At 64.1% G+C, this 16,818-nt stretch overlaps 5 protein-coding genes and 1 non-coding gene across 6 annotated transcripts; 2 read left to right on the forward strand and 4 right to left on the reverse strand.

Moving 5' to 3' along the window:
* Nucleotides 1–48: 48 nt before the first annotated feature.
* AMSG_20106 lies at nucleotides 49–164 on the reverse strand. The gene has a single exon (XR_001290146.1). It is a non-coding gene; the product is annotated as a 5S ribosomal RNA (ribosomal RNA).
* A 344-nt stretch (nucleotides 165–508) lies between these two features.
* On the reverse strand, nucleotides 509–5,432 carry AMSG_10960 (uncharacterized protein; the record flags this gene model as incomplete). Its single annotated transcript, XM_013897584.1, has 4 exons — nucleotides 4,356–5,432; nucleotides 3,669–4,118; nucleotides 742–3,484; nucleotides 509–712 (listed from the first exon to the last, which is right to left on the reverse strand). The coding sequence occupies exons 1-4, from the start codon at nucleotides 5,378–5,380 to the stop codon at nucleotides 509–511; spliced, it is 4,422 nt and encodes a 1,473-aa protein (XP_013753038.1). The 5' UTR covers nucleotides 5,381–5,432.
* Nucleotides 5,433–5,706: 274 nt separating this feature from the next.
* On the forward strand, nucleotides 5,707–7,344 carry AMSG_10961 (uncharacterized protein; the record flags this gene model as incomplete). The annotated part of the gene is made up of 3 exons (XM_013897585.1): nucleotides 5,707–5,733; nucleotides 6,081–6,345; nucleotides 6,383–7,344. 3 exons carry the CDS (start codon nucleotides 5,707–5,709, stop codon nucleotides 7,342–7,344), a joined length of 1,254 nt encoding a protein of 417 aa, XP_013753039.1.
* A 48-nt stretch (nucleotides 7,345–7,392) lies between these two features.
* On the reverse strand, nucleotides 7,393–9,449 carry AMSG_10962 (uncharacterized protein; the record flags this gene model as incomplete). Its single annotated transcript, XM_013897586.1, has 3 exons — nucleotides 7,393–7,410; nucleotides 7,437–9,251; nucleotides 9,390–9,449. The coding sequence occupies 3 exons, from the start codon at nucleotides 9,447–9,449 to the stop codon at nucleotides 7,393–7,395; spliced, it is 1,893 nt and encodes a 630-aa protein (XP_013753040.1).
* A 1,505-nt stretch (nucleotides 9,450–10,954) lies between these two features.
* AMSG_10963 (uncharacterized protein) lies at nucleotides 10,955–15,077 on the forward strand. The gene is made up of 2 exons (XM_013897587.1): nucleotides 10,955–11,169; nucleotides 12,189–15,077. The coding sequence occupies exons 1-2, from the start codon at nucleotides 11,041–11,043 to the stop codon at nucleotides 15,057–15,059; spliced, it is 3,000 nt and encodes a 999-aa protein (XP_013753041.1). The 5' UTR covers nucleotides 10,955–11,040; the 3' UTR covers nucleotides 15,060–15,077.
* Nucleotides 15,078–15,180: 103 nt separating this feature from the next.
* On the reverse strand, nucleotides 15,181–16,656 carry AMSG_10964 (uncharacterized protein; the record flags this gene model as incomplete). Its single annotated transcript, XM_013897588.1, has 2 exons — nucleotides 15,181–16,287; nucleotides 16,612–16,656. The coding sequence occupies 2 exons, from the start codon at nucleotides 16,654–16,656 to the stop codon at nucleotides 15,181–15,183; spliced, it is 1,152 nt and encodes a 383-aa protein (XP_013753042.1).
* Between the last annotated feature and the right edge of the window lie 162 nt (nucleotides 16,657–16,818).

Genomic DNA, 16,818 nt, shown 5'->3' on the forward strand with positions numbered 1-16,818 from the left:
GTGGGTGCATGCATGCAAGGAGGGTGTGTAGTTGGGCAAAAAGAAGAAAGAATGCGTTACTCGGTATTCCCGTGTGGTCCCCCACCACAGTACTAACCAAGCCTCATGCTGCTTGACTTCCGAGAGCGAGACGGGATCGGGTATTTTCAGCATAGGATGAACGCATTCAGACACAGACTGTGCTCGTGGTAGTCATGTGGCCATCGGTTCAATAGCGTCCGCTCCTTAAATGGGTTTTGACTGGGAGACTCAACACACGCACGCATACACACATGTGCACACACATACACAATAATGAGACACACAAACAAACACACAGACACTACATTCATGATATGCATCACTAAGAGCGCCTTTCCTTTCTGCCTCGGATGTAGTGTATATAGCCTGTGTGGATCACATCCGTCGTCTATGTCGGTCACACCGCGCATGTAATTCCTATGATCAACCACACTCGCTAATCATATCACCGCACCGTGTGTGTATTGCCACTGTGGGAACTGATCGGTCAACAGCCACGGGACTTGGGTGCATGTGCAGATGCCTTGCTTGTTTGCGTCGGCTTCTGTGCTTGCTTTCGCTTTCCTTTGCCCTTCTTCTTGCCCTTGTTCTTGCTCTTGCGCCGGGCCTTGCGTCGGGCCTTGCGACGGGCCTTCCGGATGACGTCGTCGGCGCGGACCCGCGGGGGACACGGCCGACAAGATTCCAGAGTCTGACGGAGCAGAGGTTGTGCTTGGCGACAGCATGGGCGACAAAGCCATCGCGGTCCTCCACGTCGTACGACCAGTAGCAGTGCGGACACTGCAGCCGCCGTGCGTGGGCGTTGGTGATGGCCACCACGTGAGTCGTCTCCTCAAAGTGCCGGATCGGCGCCGGGACACACCCCGGGAGCAGGTTGCCGGTCAGCCCGACGGCGAGACTCCCGATGTCGACAGCACGCGCACCGGGAAAAAGTTTGGTCAGCTCGCGATACGTCTCACCGCCGAGGATGACAAACGCGCCGATTGCGGCGGCCTCGGCAAACGTCGTAAGCTCGGTTCGGGCGTACTCGGCCGCAATCAGCTTGCTGAGCCCGGCCGGCACCTCCATCATTTTGCCCAGCAGCTTGAGATACCTCGAGACCTTGGCAGGCGAGGTGAGGACCTCGGGCTGGGTGAGGCAGGCGGCCGCAGCCTCAAGTGCCTGCTGGGCCGTGTCCACCAGCGACCGTGCCCGCGCCCGGTCGGCAACGTTCAGATCGCGGCCGCAGCCGTTGGGTGCCTTGGCCAGCAGCGCCTTGGCGTCGTCGGCGTCGGCTCCGCGGAGCAGATCCGCACACATAAGTGCCTTGTCAAGCTCGGCATACCACGATTGGTACCGCGCCATGGCCTTGGTGCGGGCCACGAGCTCGTCGACGCTGGCGCCCTGACCTAGCTCAGTCAGCCGCCCATTTGGGCCTGCCGGTGCGCTGTTCATAGCCGCGGTGACAGTGGCGTCGATAAAGACTGAGGCGTCAACCGGAGGAAGCGGCGTGGCGAGCCACTTGATCCAAGCCCTGGCAGAGGTAAGACAGCAAGCAACCGCCTCTGCGTACGCGCCGGTCTTGCGCCCCAGAGGCAGCCTTAACGCGTCAGCGAGTGACATCGCCATTGGTGGGCCGACGCGCTCATGGGCGAGGCATTCCGCTACCGAGTCCCGGGTGAGCATGGAGACAAAGGCTGTGATGCGAGTCAATGCGTCAGGACTCAGGGCGTCGCAGCGCTGCAGCGAGTCGATCCAGCGGGCAATGACCTTCGGCATGCTCGCCGGGAGAAGCCGGAGTTTGGGCACCACAATCTCCCAGAGCGTGGCCCATTGCCGGAGGACGGCGCGGGTGGCCTTGGGCGAGCGGACGGTTTTGATCTTGGCATACAGCGCCGAGTCGGGGCCGAGGGGAATGGTCCACAGCGCGTCAGCAACATCCAACACCTCCTTTGGTGTCAGAGCCTGCGCCCGGGGATCGGCTACGTAGGCCACAATGAGAGCAGAGAGAGTGCAGAGCGCAGGCGGAGTGCCGAGGCACGAGTCGGTACAAATGATGGCTTCGACGTTGCGGCCACGTAAAACAAGAAAGTCGGAGAGCCGCGCCTCTCGCGACGGTGGAGCCTTGAGATACACGCCGCGATCGGCGGTCCACCACCCCAGTCCTGCGTCGAGGAGCGCCTGGAGGCGAGTCCAGCCATGGGCAACAGCCTTAGTAAGCCGAGCAACCTCAGCAGCAACTTTTTTGCGGGTGCGGGACTCGGCCCGCTTGCCGGTGTACTCGATAAGGGCGTCAAGGTGGGCCGGCGATTCGAGGACCAGCGGGAGTTCGTTGACGATGGCTCTGTACTCGCCGGTGAGCAGGGCCTCACGGGCAATGCACCGGCGGAGCTGGACCATGGCTCGTGAGGCTGCCGCGCGGCTCGACGGCTTCATACTGAGTGGCGTCGTGGTCCTGCACGCCAAGCCGAGTTCAACAAGCGCCCCAATGTCGCTGCCCAAGAGGACGACCGGCTGCTGACCACTGATGATGGCGCGGACCTCGGTCCGCAGCCACAGCGGCAGCGCAATAAAGGCCTGAATGTCCCAAGCTGGCGCAGCGGCAGGATCCATGACAAGGTAGCCGTTGCTGTCGATGCTGAGCGAAGCAAGGCGCGGGCAAGCAGCGAGCATGTTGTCCAAGTTAAGCTGAAGAGGGTCGAGGCGCCGGTTAAAAGTGGCGATCATCTCGCGCAGCGCCTTTGTCACGGTTTCGTCAAGCGATCGTGAGCCGACAAGGGCAACATAGTGCGAGGCGACAATTGGGTCAACGTAGCGCTCGATGTCGGCAGCCGTGAACTTGGCCGAGGCGGCGAGGACAAGCCGCTCCTCGCGTCGGCGAAGAAGGTCGGCCACAACGTGAGCCTGACGGACGCACTCGGGCGCATCGATGTCCCATGCAAAGTCAGTGAGGCACGTGAGCTCGACATCGCCTGCTGCAACCACGTTAGGAACCGCGGCATGAAGCGAGTCAGCGCCGAGCGCGCGCAGGACGAGGTCGTGCCGGACTGCGGCCTTGTGGGCAGCAGCAAGAACCTTGCGGATAGCGCGGCGAAGGTTCATACCGACTTGGGCAGCGAGCGCATTCAGCAAGGTGAGTGGTATTGACGCAAGCAGCTGCTCCGGCACAGAGATCGGGCGCGAGGCGGCAAGCTGAACGGCAAGGACGACGACCGCCGGCGAACATGGCGGCGACGGGAGGCTGCGGAGCGGAAGGCCACAAGCGGCGATACCCGAGGCATACCATACAAAGAGAGGTACCGAGTCCATGGCAGAGTTCGGCGTGTGCACGACAAGGAGGCGCTGGAGAATAAGTGTGTCGTGCGCCAGCTGCCACAGCCGGCGGCAGGTCGAGGCCAAGGCGCGGTACGAGGCGGAGGAGAGAAACGAGAAAAGGTAGACGATGAGCTCGTTTGGCACAGCAGAGACGAGGATGGAAAGGTTGCTCGAGGACGCGCCGGGCCGGCAACAAAGTTGGCGGCGGCGGCAGCGTACCGGGCGCGGCACATCGAGGCGTGGGTGACGGCATCGATGAGATGATGAGTCTCTCCGGGCGCGGCGCGCCAGCGGCCAGGACGCAGAGCACGGTCGAGAGAGGTGAGGAGGTCGAGCGGGAGGCTGGCAAACACTGGCGGTTGCCGGCAGTCATGAGCGCATCGACCTCGGTGAGGAGAACGCTGACAGGATCGATGCCTGCGTAGAGGGTTGCGTCATCAGTGCGGAAACGTGCAAGAAGCCAGGGCTGAGCCATGGCCGAGGCCGGCCGGCACGGGTGCGCGCGGTTGAGCCGAGCCTGAACAAGACGCTGGGCCAAGGCCTCGTCGTCACCAATGAGAGAGTACGGCGAACCGTCGGGCTTTCGCTCGTTGGCAAGAAGGAGTTTGAGACGCGGGCGTTGCCAGGCCGAGATGACGACGTAGCTTGTAGTGGCGTCGATGATTTCGGCCTCATCGGCTTCGGAGAGTGCACCAGGTAGGCTTCGGTAGAGAGCCATCAAAACCTTCCGCGGCTTGCGGACGTCGTCCCATGCAACGCCGGAAACAGAGGGCGAGAACGCGGCCATGCGGCGGTGGCAGAGCCTTGCTAGATTGGAGCGTGTGAGGGAGGACGGGATGATGGTGGTATCGAATACTCTCGTCCCCGGGCTGTGTGCGGAGGCGGCGTTGACAGTGGCTGCAACCGGACGCGGCCGAGTGGCCGTCAAAGTGGTGGGTGGCGGCGCGCTCACCTCCATCGGCGCGACGACTTGATCGCGAGGCGGTGGCTCTGCGGCGGCGCAACAAACGCGGCCAGCCTTCCTGCCGGGCAACATAGACTCGTTGGACCACGGCAGTGCCTCGCGCTGCTGGCAGAAGGCAGGGTAGAGGATGTGGAGGCTGAGCTTGTTCATGGCATCCTGAGTCGGATGCCATTCCGGCCACCAAGGGACCGAGAAGCCACGTGTCAGCTCAAGTGTCTCTGCTTCGGTCGGCTCCGCCGCCATGACACGGTGGATGAAGGCACTGTCAACGGCAGATGTGCTGCCGTTGCCCCCGGAGAACTGGGCCTCGACGTACTCGATCTTGAGCCGCAACTGTGCCAAAAGTCTAGCCTCGGACAACCTTTGGGCTTTGTGCCTAGCCGTGAATGGTGCCCCACTTGTTGCGGCCAACGGGAGAGGGCTCTGCAGGAGCCGAGCCTCGATTGTCGAGGCGCGCTCCACAGCCGGCTCGCTGGCCTGGTCTACGCGAGTCGACGACCGCGGCGGACGACCTACTGCTGGCCGAGACCGATGGTTCTTTGCCTCCCAATCAGCCAGCTTCTGCCTTGCCTCTGAAGACGCTTTTGCCAGGATAGCCTGTGCCCTCTTGCTTGCGGCGGTGGCAGCCTGAGCCTTGTTCTGGGTTTGTATCTGGTTCTTGTCGGTGATGATGTGGCTCTTGTCGTCGATGGCATGGTTCCTGTCGTCGATGGCATGGTTCCTGTCGTCGATGGCATGGTTCCTGTCGTCGATGGCATGGTTCCTGTCGTCGATGGCATGGTTCTTGATGTGGTTCTTGTCGTCGATTGAGCCGATCCTGTTGGCGATGGCGTGGACCTCGTCCACAGGTGGCCCATGCTCACACTTGCCAACGGCCGAGTCTGTAGCGCTTGCCATTGCCAACGCCACCTCGGAACGAGCAAACAACGCCTCGAGATCCAAATCAGTGAGCGGATCACAAAGAGAGACAAAGCCATCAGCCTCCGTCTGTCCACCACCTCGTTCCACCGCCACCCGTTGCACCAGCTCCTTTGCCTCGGTCACTCCCGAGCTCGCTGGCGAGACCAGTCGCGAGAGGACATCAGTCTGCGCCTCAGCCATACCCACCACCACCAACTAATCCCCACCACACACACACACACACACACACACACACACACACACACACACACACACACACACACACACACACACACACACACACACACGCATACATACAAACCCTCCTCCCCTCCCTCCCCTCCCTCACCCACCCCGGTGCTGGTGTGATCGATCACGATCACGATCATGATCATGATCATGATCACGATCACGATCACGATGACCACCACCTCACCCCCCCCAACCCCCCAACCCCCCCCAACCCCCCCACCCCCCCTCATCCCCCTCCACCCCCTTGACCGACGGACGTCCTGGGAAGGATGAGCATGGCCCTGCCGATTGTGCATGCGGACGTTGTGCGTGCGGGGAGTCAGCACAATGTGCACTCGCTTGCAGCAGCTGTGGAAGGGACGGGAGTGCTCATGGCTGAGCTCCATGGCCTCTGCTGGGTTGGGTATGGTGCTCGTGGTGGGGCAGGGCGGAGTGAGCTCGTTCATCTTGCTGATCATGACATCATTGCCGCTGCACTCGTACACCAGGCAGCGGAGTATGCCCTCGTTGCTCTCGCTCTCGTTCCCTCTCGTCCCTTTGATGACCGCGCCTTTGACGACAAATCCGCTCAATCGCCGCAGCTATCGCCACAGTCGGCCTCCCCTGCCGCTGCTGAGTCGACCAGAGCTGCCGCTGCTGAGTCGACCAGAGCTGCCGCTGCGTCATCGACCAGAGCTGCCGCTGCGTCATCGACCAGAGCCGCCGCTGCGTCATCGACCAGAGCTGCCGCTGCGTCATCGACCAGAGCCGCCGCTGCGTCATCGACCAGAGCCGCCGCTGCGTCATCGGGCCTGCCCAGAACGACGCCATCAACATCGACTTTGTCGTCGACCTCGCCCAAAGCTACCACGTCGACCTCGGGCAGCGGGGCGCTTCTCTCGGTACCGGTCTCGTCGACGACCTTGTCGTGGGCGGTGGGCTCACTCTCGTTTGTGGTCGTTCCGCCGGCAGATCGACCGACGGCCTTTGATGCAGTCGTGGTAGCCTCGTTCCCGCTGCCATATCTTCCGCTCTGTCTCATTCCACCGCAGCAGCTTGTCGCTGCGTACCCGCAGCTGGCGGTGGCGGTATCGGGCTCGGACGGCGTCATCCACGCCTATGCGGTAGGTGACGGCGACGGGTGGCGACTGCCCGACGACCTGGCATCGCTTCCGGAGCAACTGCCGGTCATCGAGCTCGCAGCCGACGCGCATCCGTTTGCCGCCCTCAACCGGGCCGGCGATGCGGCGGCGTCAGTTGTTGTGGCAGACATAGCGCCGTCACCCGATGGCACCCTCCTCGCGGTCGGCTTTGACGACGGCCGCGTCCAGGTCGGGTACGTCGACGCGCTCGCCGCGGGCAGCCCGCCGCAGTCGGGGTGGATCGACGGCCCGGTCTCTGCGCTCTCCTTTTCGCGGCCGCCTCTCTCGCCGGGCGACGCCGCGCTGCTTGCGGCGGCACACCCGGACGTGGCAGACCACATTGCGGCCCTTGCCGCCACCGCGCCCGACCTCTATCTCGTTGCCGGCGGGTCGGCCGGCTCGGTCACGGTCTTTCCGCACCCGCTCGTTACCCTCGACGCCCGCTTCCCGCTCGCCCTCCCGCCGCTCCACGAGTACAACTCGATTACCGGCCTCGGCTTTGCCGATCTCACTGCGTCGGGTGTCAATGAGCTGGTGGTCTCGACCTATGAGAAGGAGCTATGGGTGTATTCGGTGTCGGGGAGCGCGGTCGCCGGCGATCTCGACTTTGAGCTCGCCTCACGCCTCCGCCTCTCGCGACCGGTCCTCTCCTTTGCCTTTGTCGACCTCTCCGCCGACGGCTCGCCCGAGTTTGTCGTAGTCACCCGCGCCGCCGTCCACGTCTTTGTCCACCTTCCGCGAGTGGGTGCGGGAGCCGGACCAGCCGAGGACGCGCCTGCTAGCGAGAGCTAGACAGGCAGGTCAGCGGTAAACTCGAGCTGGCTCACCACCCGCCCGCCATCAGTCGCCGACACGTAGCTCAGCATGTACCGCTCGCGGTTGACGAGGGCAATGTCCTTAAACACAAGTTTCCATCCGCGCGGATGCGCAAAGTCAAAGCCCACCAGCGCCGCGTTGCCGTCGTCCTGCAGCTGGTACGGCGACATGGGCAGCGTCGGCTCGGTCGTCTCGCTGGCATGCGGTGCCTTGTCGGCCCGCTGCAGGGCCACATAGTCGGAGCCCGAGTGGCCGACCGGTGCCTCGTAGGCCACTGAGAGGGAGGTCGGCGTGATGACGCCGACCACCAGCGAATACAGTGGCGAAACAATCGGGTTCGCAGTCTCGACCGCAGAGCCCATCTTGTCAAGCCCGAGGTCCGCTGGAATCGGCTCGGTGGGCGGGAGGACAAAGTCGGCCGGCAGCCGGAGCTTGTCAGCCACCGACCGGAGCTTGACAGCCATGGCCGACTCGCGCGAAGGCGAGGCCGACGAGTCGTCACCGGCTGGCCCGGCCGACGACAGCGCAGTGGTCTTGCGCCCGCGCGCGGTCGTCGCACCCTCATCTGTCGGCGCCGGCCGCTCGGCGCATGACTGGATGCCCGACCGTGACTTGGGCATGGAGACCCGCTCAAGCGGCTCGAGCTTAATGAGCGCCACGTCCTTGATCATGTTCTGCAGCCGCTCGCGCTCGGTAGCCGCCAGCCGGAACCGCGACTCGACGTTGGCCACCAGGGCAGTAGCCTGGGTGTTGGCAAAGCGCTCGCGCGACGAGCTCTTGACGAGCTTGCGTTTCGGCTGCGGCTGGGCGAGCAAATCGCTGTCGTGGTTCGAGTCGATTGGCGTCCCGGTATCGGCCATGGCCGGCTGGTACGGGACGACTCGCGACGAGGCCGACGTCGAGGCGGCGAGCACACCGTTGTGGAGGCGGAAGGGGAAGATCGACGCTGCGCGGCCAGAGCGGAAGCGAACGAGGCGGACATGGTAGGTGCCGGTCTTGGCCAGCGAGAGGCCATCGAGCTTGATCCTACCCGAGTCCTTCCCGCTCGACCGCAGGTACGAGTACGCCTCGTAGGAGGCATCGGATGCGGCCGGCTTGTACAAGCCGACAAAGTCGGACGAGCCGCGGGATAGCGGCGCCTTCCACAGCAGCGTCACCGAGCTTGTCGACGCCGACTGGACGGCAACCTTGTAGTCTGATCGCAGGCCACGCGCGCCGATCTGGCGCTTCATGTCCAGCACAATGGCATCCTCCACCACGCCACCGGCCGACAGGTGCTCGTCCGACCGGATGAGGGCCACCACGTACATGGTCCGTGGCTTGGACTCATGCTTGGGCAGGGAGAGTTCGACCTGGCCCTCGTGCTCGCCGCGCCGCAGGTACTGGTACGCAACATACGATGAGAGGTCGAGGTAGAGCGCAGACGCCGTGGGGAACAGGCCCACCCAGTCGTACTTTTGCGCTCCGTTGGCCGCCGCCGCCGAGACTTCCGGAGAGGGCACAGCGCCGTTCTTCTTGCTCGCCGGCCGGTCCACAGGCTCACGCACAGACCAGGTGACCTTGACCGTCCGCCCGGTCTGCCGCATCCCGACAAGCCGGTATCCGTTGACGCCCAGCGTCGCCTGTCGCTCGGTAAAGTCGCGCTCGATCGAGATCTCCTCGTCGGTGTCGAGCTCGCCGCCGCCGCCCGACGTTCGGCTCTTCGACTTGCCCTTGCTCGACCTGCGGTGCTTGCCGTTGGCGCCCAGGCTCTTGGTCGACTTGGCCTTGGCCTTTTCCTTGTCGCGGAGTTTGGTGTGGACCTTTTCCCGCGCCCTCGCCGACGCCCGCAGATTGCCCGCCGGTGCGTGGGCTGACGGCGAGTCAGCCCGTTGGGAGACGAGCTGGTCGGCGGTGCGGCCGCGGGGCCTTGGAGGACCTTTCCGCCTTGGCCTTGCTCAACTTGCTCCGCTCCTTCGCATTTGCTCTCTCCTTGGCCTTGGCCTTGGCCTTGGCAGTCGCCACCGTGCGGGGTGGCGGACCTTGGCAGGCGAGCTTGTCCGCGAGCGGCCAACAAGCGGAGCGACGACTGCCGGCGACATCGACCGCCCGGCGCCGGCCCTACGGCCACCACGACTATCATTGGTAGGGCTAGCATGGCCAGCGGCATGACCCGAGCCGTTCCGCTTGTGGCGGGCCAGCGAGGGCGAGGAGTTGCGGGAGCGACCGCCCGAGCTTCCGGCATGACCCGAGGCCGAGCCAGACGGACCAGCATTTCCACCCGAGCCAGTCTGAGCTTGACCATCAGCGCCAGCTGTTGCAGCCGTATGCGAGTCGGGGAGATAGAAGGAGGAGGCATGGAGACCATCTGCGTCGATAGCCCGCGTGCTCGGCCTCCGTGGTCTCGGCAGCGGCTGTCCGTCCTCGTCCAGCAGCGGTCGTTGCGATGATGCACCACAACCCATGGCTGAACAAGTGGCTACCTTCTAGCCTTGTCCGTGTGCTGGGTGTAATGGGAGGGTGTAGTGGGTGCCTTGGCCAGCCTGGGTCGTATCCAGTCGTCGACGGGTGGTGCGCCCAAGGGGGAGGGGGGAAGGACGGACGGAGGGAGGGAGGGAGGGAGGGAGGGAGGGGGGGAGGGAGGGAGGGGGGGGGTATGGAGATAGGTGTGGGTATGGGGATGGGTATGGTACTGGTCCCTGTCGGGTGTACCTCTCTCCAATCTCTTCCGTACTCTTGCTGTACGTGTCGGCAATGGGTAGGTAGCCTCTCTCCCCTGCTCCGTCGCCTGTGGTCGTGCCTCACAAAGACAGCCGTTGCCCCCCCTCTCCCCCACACACTCTCCCGCACCATCCTGCCAGCAGCAGCCATTGTTCAAATATTTTTTACCTTTGGGGTGGGTGCTCATCATTAATCGTTGGGGTATTGATTTTGGGTTGAGGGTGCTCATCATTAATCGTTGGGGTATTGATTTTGGGTTGAGGGTGTCGTCATTAATCGTTGGGGTATTGATTTTGGGTTGAGGGTGCTCATCATTAATCGTTGGGGTATTGATTTTGGGTTGAGGGTGTCGTCATTAATCGTTGGGGTATTGATTTTGGGTTGAGGGTGTCGTCATTAATCGTTGGGGTATTGATTTTGGGTTGAGGGTGTCGTCATTAATCGTTGGGGTATTGATTTTGGGTTGAGGGTGCTCATCATTAATCGTTGGGGTATTGATTTTGGGTTGAGGGTGTCGTCATTAATCGTTGGGGTATTGATTTTGGGTTGAGGGTGTCGTCATTAATCGTTGGGGTATTGATTTTGGGTTGAGGGTGCTCATCATTAATCGTTGGGGTATTGATTACTCCGGGGAGGCGATGGGGGTGGAGATGGGAGGAAGGGCATGGTTGGAATACAAGCAAATCAACCAGCTCTCCTTCTTCTCCCTACTTTCCCCCATCTCCATCCCCAGTCCCCTCCACCATCGACCTCCCCCGCCCCGGCTCGATCCCCACCAATACGACCGATGCGAAGCACATGTGACGATCAAGGGCCTCGACGGAGCTAGAGCCGTATGAGATGGAGGATGTGATGAGCAAGCGAGCGAGCGAGCGAGAGAGAGAGAGAGAGAGAGAGAGAGAGAGAGAGACGGAGAGCAGATGGCCATGGCCTGAGTATGATGAGCCCGTGTCATCACTGCTCTCTCTGGCCATGTCGTACTCTGACGAGTACGACCGCCCGCGGCGGCGTGCGTACCCCAACCCGACCAAGCCATGGCCACTGCGCAAGTGTCGTGATGCTGTGCGTGATGGCCATTGGACGCTTGCAGCAGACACAGGCGTACGTTCTCCTTATCTGCTCTCCCTTCCTCTCACCCTCTCCTATCTCCCTCCATGTCCATGCCCATGCCCCTCCCCACACTGCCTGCGTGTGACTTTTTGCCGACACGGCGGGAGGGGAGGGGGGGGGGGGTAGGCACCTACACCCGTACCCATAGACCACATACACATGTATGGGTAGGCATGGGCATGGGCATGGGCATGGGCATGGGCATGGGTGTGGGTGTGGGTGTGGGTGTGGGTGTGGGTGTGGGTGTGGGTGTGGGTGTGGGTGTGGGTGTGGGTGTGGGTGTGGGTGTGGGTGTCTAAGAAGCCATGTAGCCCCCCTCCCCCCCTGTACCACCACCACCACCACTCACCACCATACCACCATATCTCCTCCTTCTCCTCCTGCTGCTGGTACTGCTGCTGATACTGCTGCTGGTACTGCTGCTGATACTGCTGCTGATACTGCTGCTGATACTGCTGCTGGTACTGCTGCTGATACTGCTGCTGGTACTGCTGCTGATACTGCTGCTGGTACTGCTGCTGGTACTGCTGCTGATACTGCTGCTGATACTGCTGCTGGTACTGCTGCTGATACTGCTGCTGATACTGCTGCTGATACTGCTGCTGGTACTGCTGCTGATACTGCTGCTGGTACTGCTGCTGATACTGCTGCTGATACTGCTGCTGATACTGCTGCTGATACTGCTGCTGATACTGCTGCTGATACTGCTGCTGATACTGCTGCTGATACTGCTGCTGATACTGCTGCTGATACTGCTGCTGATACTGCTGCTGATACTGCTGCTGGTACTGCTGCTGGTACTGCTGCTGGTACTGCTGCTGATACTGCTGCTGATACTGCTGCTGATACTGCTGCTGGTACTGCTGCTGGTACTGCTGCTGGTACTGCTGCTGATACTGCTGCTGATACTGCTGCTGGTATCTCTTGTCATGCAATGGTGGACCACCACTACCACTACTATCCGCTCCCTCATCCACGTACTCTCCTTCTCCTCCTCTGTTGGCCCACAGCTGTTCCTCTACATGCAGCAGTTTGCGCGGAAGCTTCTGGATCGGACGCAGGCGCTCGAGTCCGAGGTGGATGGCCTGGTCAATGCGGCGGCGGCGGCGGAAGTCGACGTTCGCAACACCTTTAACGAGTTTGACCTGCTCTCGGCGAGCCAGTTCATCGAGAACCGGGTGTATGTCGACGACACGTACATGGATGAGGCCGAGAGCAGCAACGGCAAGGCCGGCGTGGCTGACGAGCCGCCGCTGGATCCGGAGATCGAGGCTGCGCTAGAGAACGATCCGGAGCTGCAAGAGGCCCGCGAGCGTGAGCTGGAGGCCAAGCTGGTGCCCAAGCTCAAGGCTGCGCTCGAGTACGGCCTCGTCCTGCTCGACGACCTGTTTGACGACGACGACGTCGACGAGGCCTTTCAGCCGGCGGCCGACATGGGTGCGGCCGACGTGGTCACCGGCAAAGAGTACATTGCCGGGCCGGCCGACATGCTGGCTGGCAAGCGGTTCAAGCCGTCAGAGCGCTACGCGCAGCGCCCGCTGCCATACATCATCGGCACCGCGTCGTTTATGGACGACGAGACCTGCGGCCTGCTCCACGAAGAGTACTCCGAGTCGGTCTCCGAGTCCATCTATGAGGATGAAGACTTTGAGGACTACTCGGGCGAGTACTCATACCCACCCATTGTCTACTCGGACGACGACCCGTTCGCGTACTCGTACGACGACGTCGCAGACCCGCTGCGCAAGGCCAGCGCCGCCGACCGTGCCGGCTCGGCCTCGCCGGCGTACTCGGACGCGTACTCGGACGATGGCGGAGGCAAGGGCAAGGACAAGAAGAAGAAGAAGAAGAAGAAGAAGAAGAAGAAGAAGAAAAAGAAGAAGAAGAAGGACAAGGGCAAGGGCAAGGACAAAGGCAAGGGTAAGGACGAGGTCAACGATGCGCCGGCTACTGACGGTACCGGAGCCAGCGGCGCTGATGCACCTAACGATGCGGTCGCCGCCAAGGGTGCACCAGGCACCGGCCTCATGGACGACGACGACCTCGGGCTCTCGGGCTTTGGCGGCGGCTCGACCGGTAATGCCGGCGGTGTCCCTGCCGGCGCCAACGGCTCGGCCGTCGACGGTCTCTTTGCCGGCCTCGACGACGGGACAACCGGTTCGGGCGCGACGCTCGGCGGCGGTGACCTGTTCTCGGACCCGTTCACCACCGCGCCGCCGTCGTCCAAGGCGCCTGCCCCGCCGCCGCCGCCGTCGTCGGGCCTCCCGCCAGTCGGCATCGGCGACCTTCCGCCGGTCTTCCCCGCCGGCGGTCTTCCGCCCGTCATGGGCGCCGACGGTCAGCCGGTTGCGGCCGCGCCGCCTGCCGCGCCGCCTGCCGCGCCTCCTGCCGCACCGCCTGCTGCACCGCCGGCACCCTCGCTTTTCCCGCAGCCACCTGCAGCCGCCCCTGCCGCGCCCAAGGCGTCCACGGCACTCTTTGATGGCGCCGACGACATCTTTGGTGACGACGATGCCCTGTTTGGCGACGTGGGCGCCGACAATGCGTTCCCTGCCGCCGCGCCTGCTGCGCCCGCTGCGCCCGCTGCGCCTGCCGCGCCTGCTGCGTCTGCAGTCGACGACATGTTTGGCGACGACCTGTTTGCTGACGACGGCCTGTTTGCTGATGATCCACCCGCCGCACGTACATCCGCACCGGCTGCTCCTCCGGCACCGGCCGCGCCCGCCGCGCCCGCCGCGCCCGCCGCGCCCGCCGCGCCTGCCGCGCCTGCCGTGCCTGCCGCGCCTGCTGCGCCTGCTGCGCCCGAGCCGGAGCCAAAGCCGGAGCCGGAGCCGGAGCCCAAGAAGGCAGCCGCTTCGGCGTTTGGTGACGACCTCGACCTGTTTGGGCCCGAGTCAGCATCGATCTTGAGCGGGACGGGCTCAGGCGCCAAGACCGGCTCGCTGTGGGAGGGCGACGACGCCGATCTGTTCGGCGCCGGCTTTGGCACCTCCAAGTCGGAGAGCAAGGCTGCGGCTGCTGCAACGGCCCCGATCCCGTCGCTTGACGCCGACAACCTGTTCCTCGACGACGACGACGACATCATGGGTTTCTCTGCCGCCAAGAAGACACCGGCGCCTGCCGCCGCGGCGCCTGCCGAGCCCGAGCCGGCCGCCAAGAAGAAGCGCCGCCGCAAGAAGGTCGCCGAGCCTGAGCCCGAGCCCGAGCCTGAGCCCGCGCCCGAACCTGCCGCCAAGAAGAAGCGCCGCCGCAAGAAGGTCGCCGAGCCCGAGCCCGAGCCCGAGCCCGAGCCGGCCGCCACGCCCAAGACTGCCAAGAAGAAGGCGGGGAGCAAGAAGAAGAACGGTGTGGCCGACTTTGGCGCAGACGACGAGGACCTGTTTGGCGAAAAGGCCGACGCCGCCAAGGCTGCTGCCGATGCCAAGCGCTCCAAGTCTGTGTTTGGCGACGACGAGGACGACGACGCGTTCCTGTTTGCCTCGTCGGTTGCTGTTGCCGAGCCGGAGCCGACAACCTCCGGCGGCGGCAGCAAGAACAAGAAGAAGAGCACCAAGAAGGCTGCCGGCGGCGGCGCCAAGAAGACGGCGGCGGCGACAGGCGGGAGCGGCGGAGGCGGCGGCTTCTCCATCTTTGACGACCCGGTCGAGGCCATCCCATCGCGGGCCAACGGCGCCAAGCCCAAGCCCAAGAAGAAGGCGTCGAACAAGGCTGCGCGCAAGCGACAGTCGGCCAAGGCCAAGGCTGGTCCTGCCGAGCCGTCGATCTTTGGCGACCCCGTGGGCAAGAAGAAGACGTCGGCCAAGAAGAAGAAGACGTCTGTCAAGAAGAAGCCCGCCAAGAAGAAGAGCCTCAAGAAGGGCAAGAAGAGCATCTTTGATTGAACCATGTCTGTCCTCCCCCCCCTCTACCGTAGCCTCACCTGATTGCTGACGCGACTCGGGAGGAGTGCAAGCTTTGGCCTCTTCCCCGTCCGGCTAGATCATCGAGTTGCAGCGATGCGGTCTAGCTCTCGGCCGTGGCCTCAGCGATCCGGGCCGAGCCAACGTAGGCGGTGACGAGCATGACGACGCGGATCCAGAGCGGGAGAAGGCCGGCGGCGAGCTCGTCGACAATGCCGTGGCGATGGGCGGCGAGGAGAGTGACGACAAGGACGTAGGCTCGTGGCAGGGCGAGCAGCCGCCAGCGCGGCGGGAGGAGCAGCCGCTCCAGGCCGGCATAAGCGGCGACAGCGCCGAGCAGCGAGAGCCGCGCTGCTTTGAGAAGTCGCGTCGGGGTGTGATCGCCGAGCAGCCAGGTCTCGCCGAGGGCGACAGCAAAGACGGCGAGGTGACCGATGGCGAGGCGGGCAACGGGGAGGGGCGGGCGCGGCAGAGTATCCGCCTGCGCCTTGCTGGCCTCGACATTGGCGGCAGCGGCAGCGGCAGCAGCGGCGTCTGCATCTGCGGCAGCGGCCGAGGCAAAGGCGGTGGCGTCGGCCTGCGCCTCGCCGGCCCAGCTCAGTGCCGAGGACGAGACGATGGTAAAGGAGGCGAACCAGGCGAGGAGATGCAGCTCGGCGAGGGCGAGGGCGATGGCGGCAGCGAGGGCGAGGAGCATCCGGTGCGGCAACAAGGGGGAGTCGGCGTCGGCCGGAAGAGCGGCGCCGATGCCAATGAGGGCGAGGCAGACAACACGGTTGGCGGGAGCGGTGGTGACCAGCGGCGGCAAACCTGCAGCGCGAAGAACGATGGTAGCGACGGCGGCGGCAACGAGTGAGTGCGGATGCAGATCAGGGCGGGCGGCGTCAAGCCAGGCCGGTACAATGAGCCACGCGACGACGGTGGTGACGGTGGTAACGACGAGGGCAAGCGAGACGAGGACGGCGGCCTGGTAGCGGGCGGCGTGTGCGGTGGCGACGCGGGGCGGAGCCGAACGCTCCGCGGCGGGTGCCTCTGCGCTGCGAGCGAGATGGGCGGCGACAAGAGCCATGTCGAGCTGGGCCAGATGGGCGTCGACTGCGGCCTGACACGGCCTGCAGAGGACAGCGCGGGCGTGAGCTGCCGCCAGCTGAGCATTGTTCTCGGCGGCCGAGTTGTGGCCGCAGGCGGCGATGTCGTCGATGAGGCGGCGCTGCGCGGCTGCGCAGGGCGGGCAGAGGCGCGGGGCGGCGGCAGCAGGGCGTGTGGCGGGGCGAGCGGCGGACGATGGCGATGGCGATGAGGATAGCGATGGCGATGGCGATGGCGATGGCGATGTCGATGGCGGAGGGCTGTCAGTGGGCGGATTGGCGGCGGCGCAGTGCGGGCAGAGCCAGCGGGCGTGGGCCGAGGCGAGGGAGACGGCGGCCCAGCGGCCGCAGAACCAGCACCAGAGGAGGGCAGGGAAGGGCGAGCGGGCGGTGGCGAGGGTGGCGGCGAGGGAGAGGAGGGGCATAGCCAGCGGGAGGAGGAGGACGGCGGCTGCGGGCGTGGCGTGGGCTGCCTGCTCCAGCAGCGGCATGGAGAGGAGGCGGCGGAGGGATCAATGGGGGCGACGAGTGGTGGGGAGGGGGGGTATGGATGGGGGGGTATGGATGGGGGTATGGATGGGGGTATGGATGGGGGTATGGATGGGGGTATGGATGGGGGTATGGATGGGGGTATGGAGTGGGGGTATGGAGTG

The sequence above is a fragment of the Thecamonas trahens genome (assembly GCF_000142905.1).
Source record: "Thecamonas trahens ATCC 50062 unplaced genomic scaffold supercont1.67, whole genome shotgun sequence".
Lineage (NCBI taxonomy): Eukaryota > Apusomonadida > Apusomonadidae > Thecamonas > Thecamonas trahens.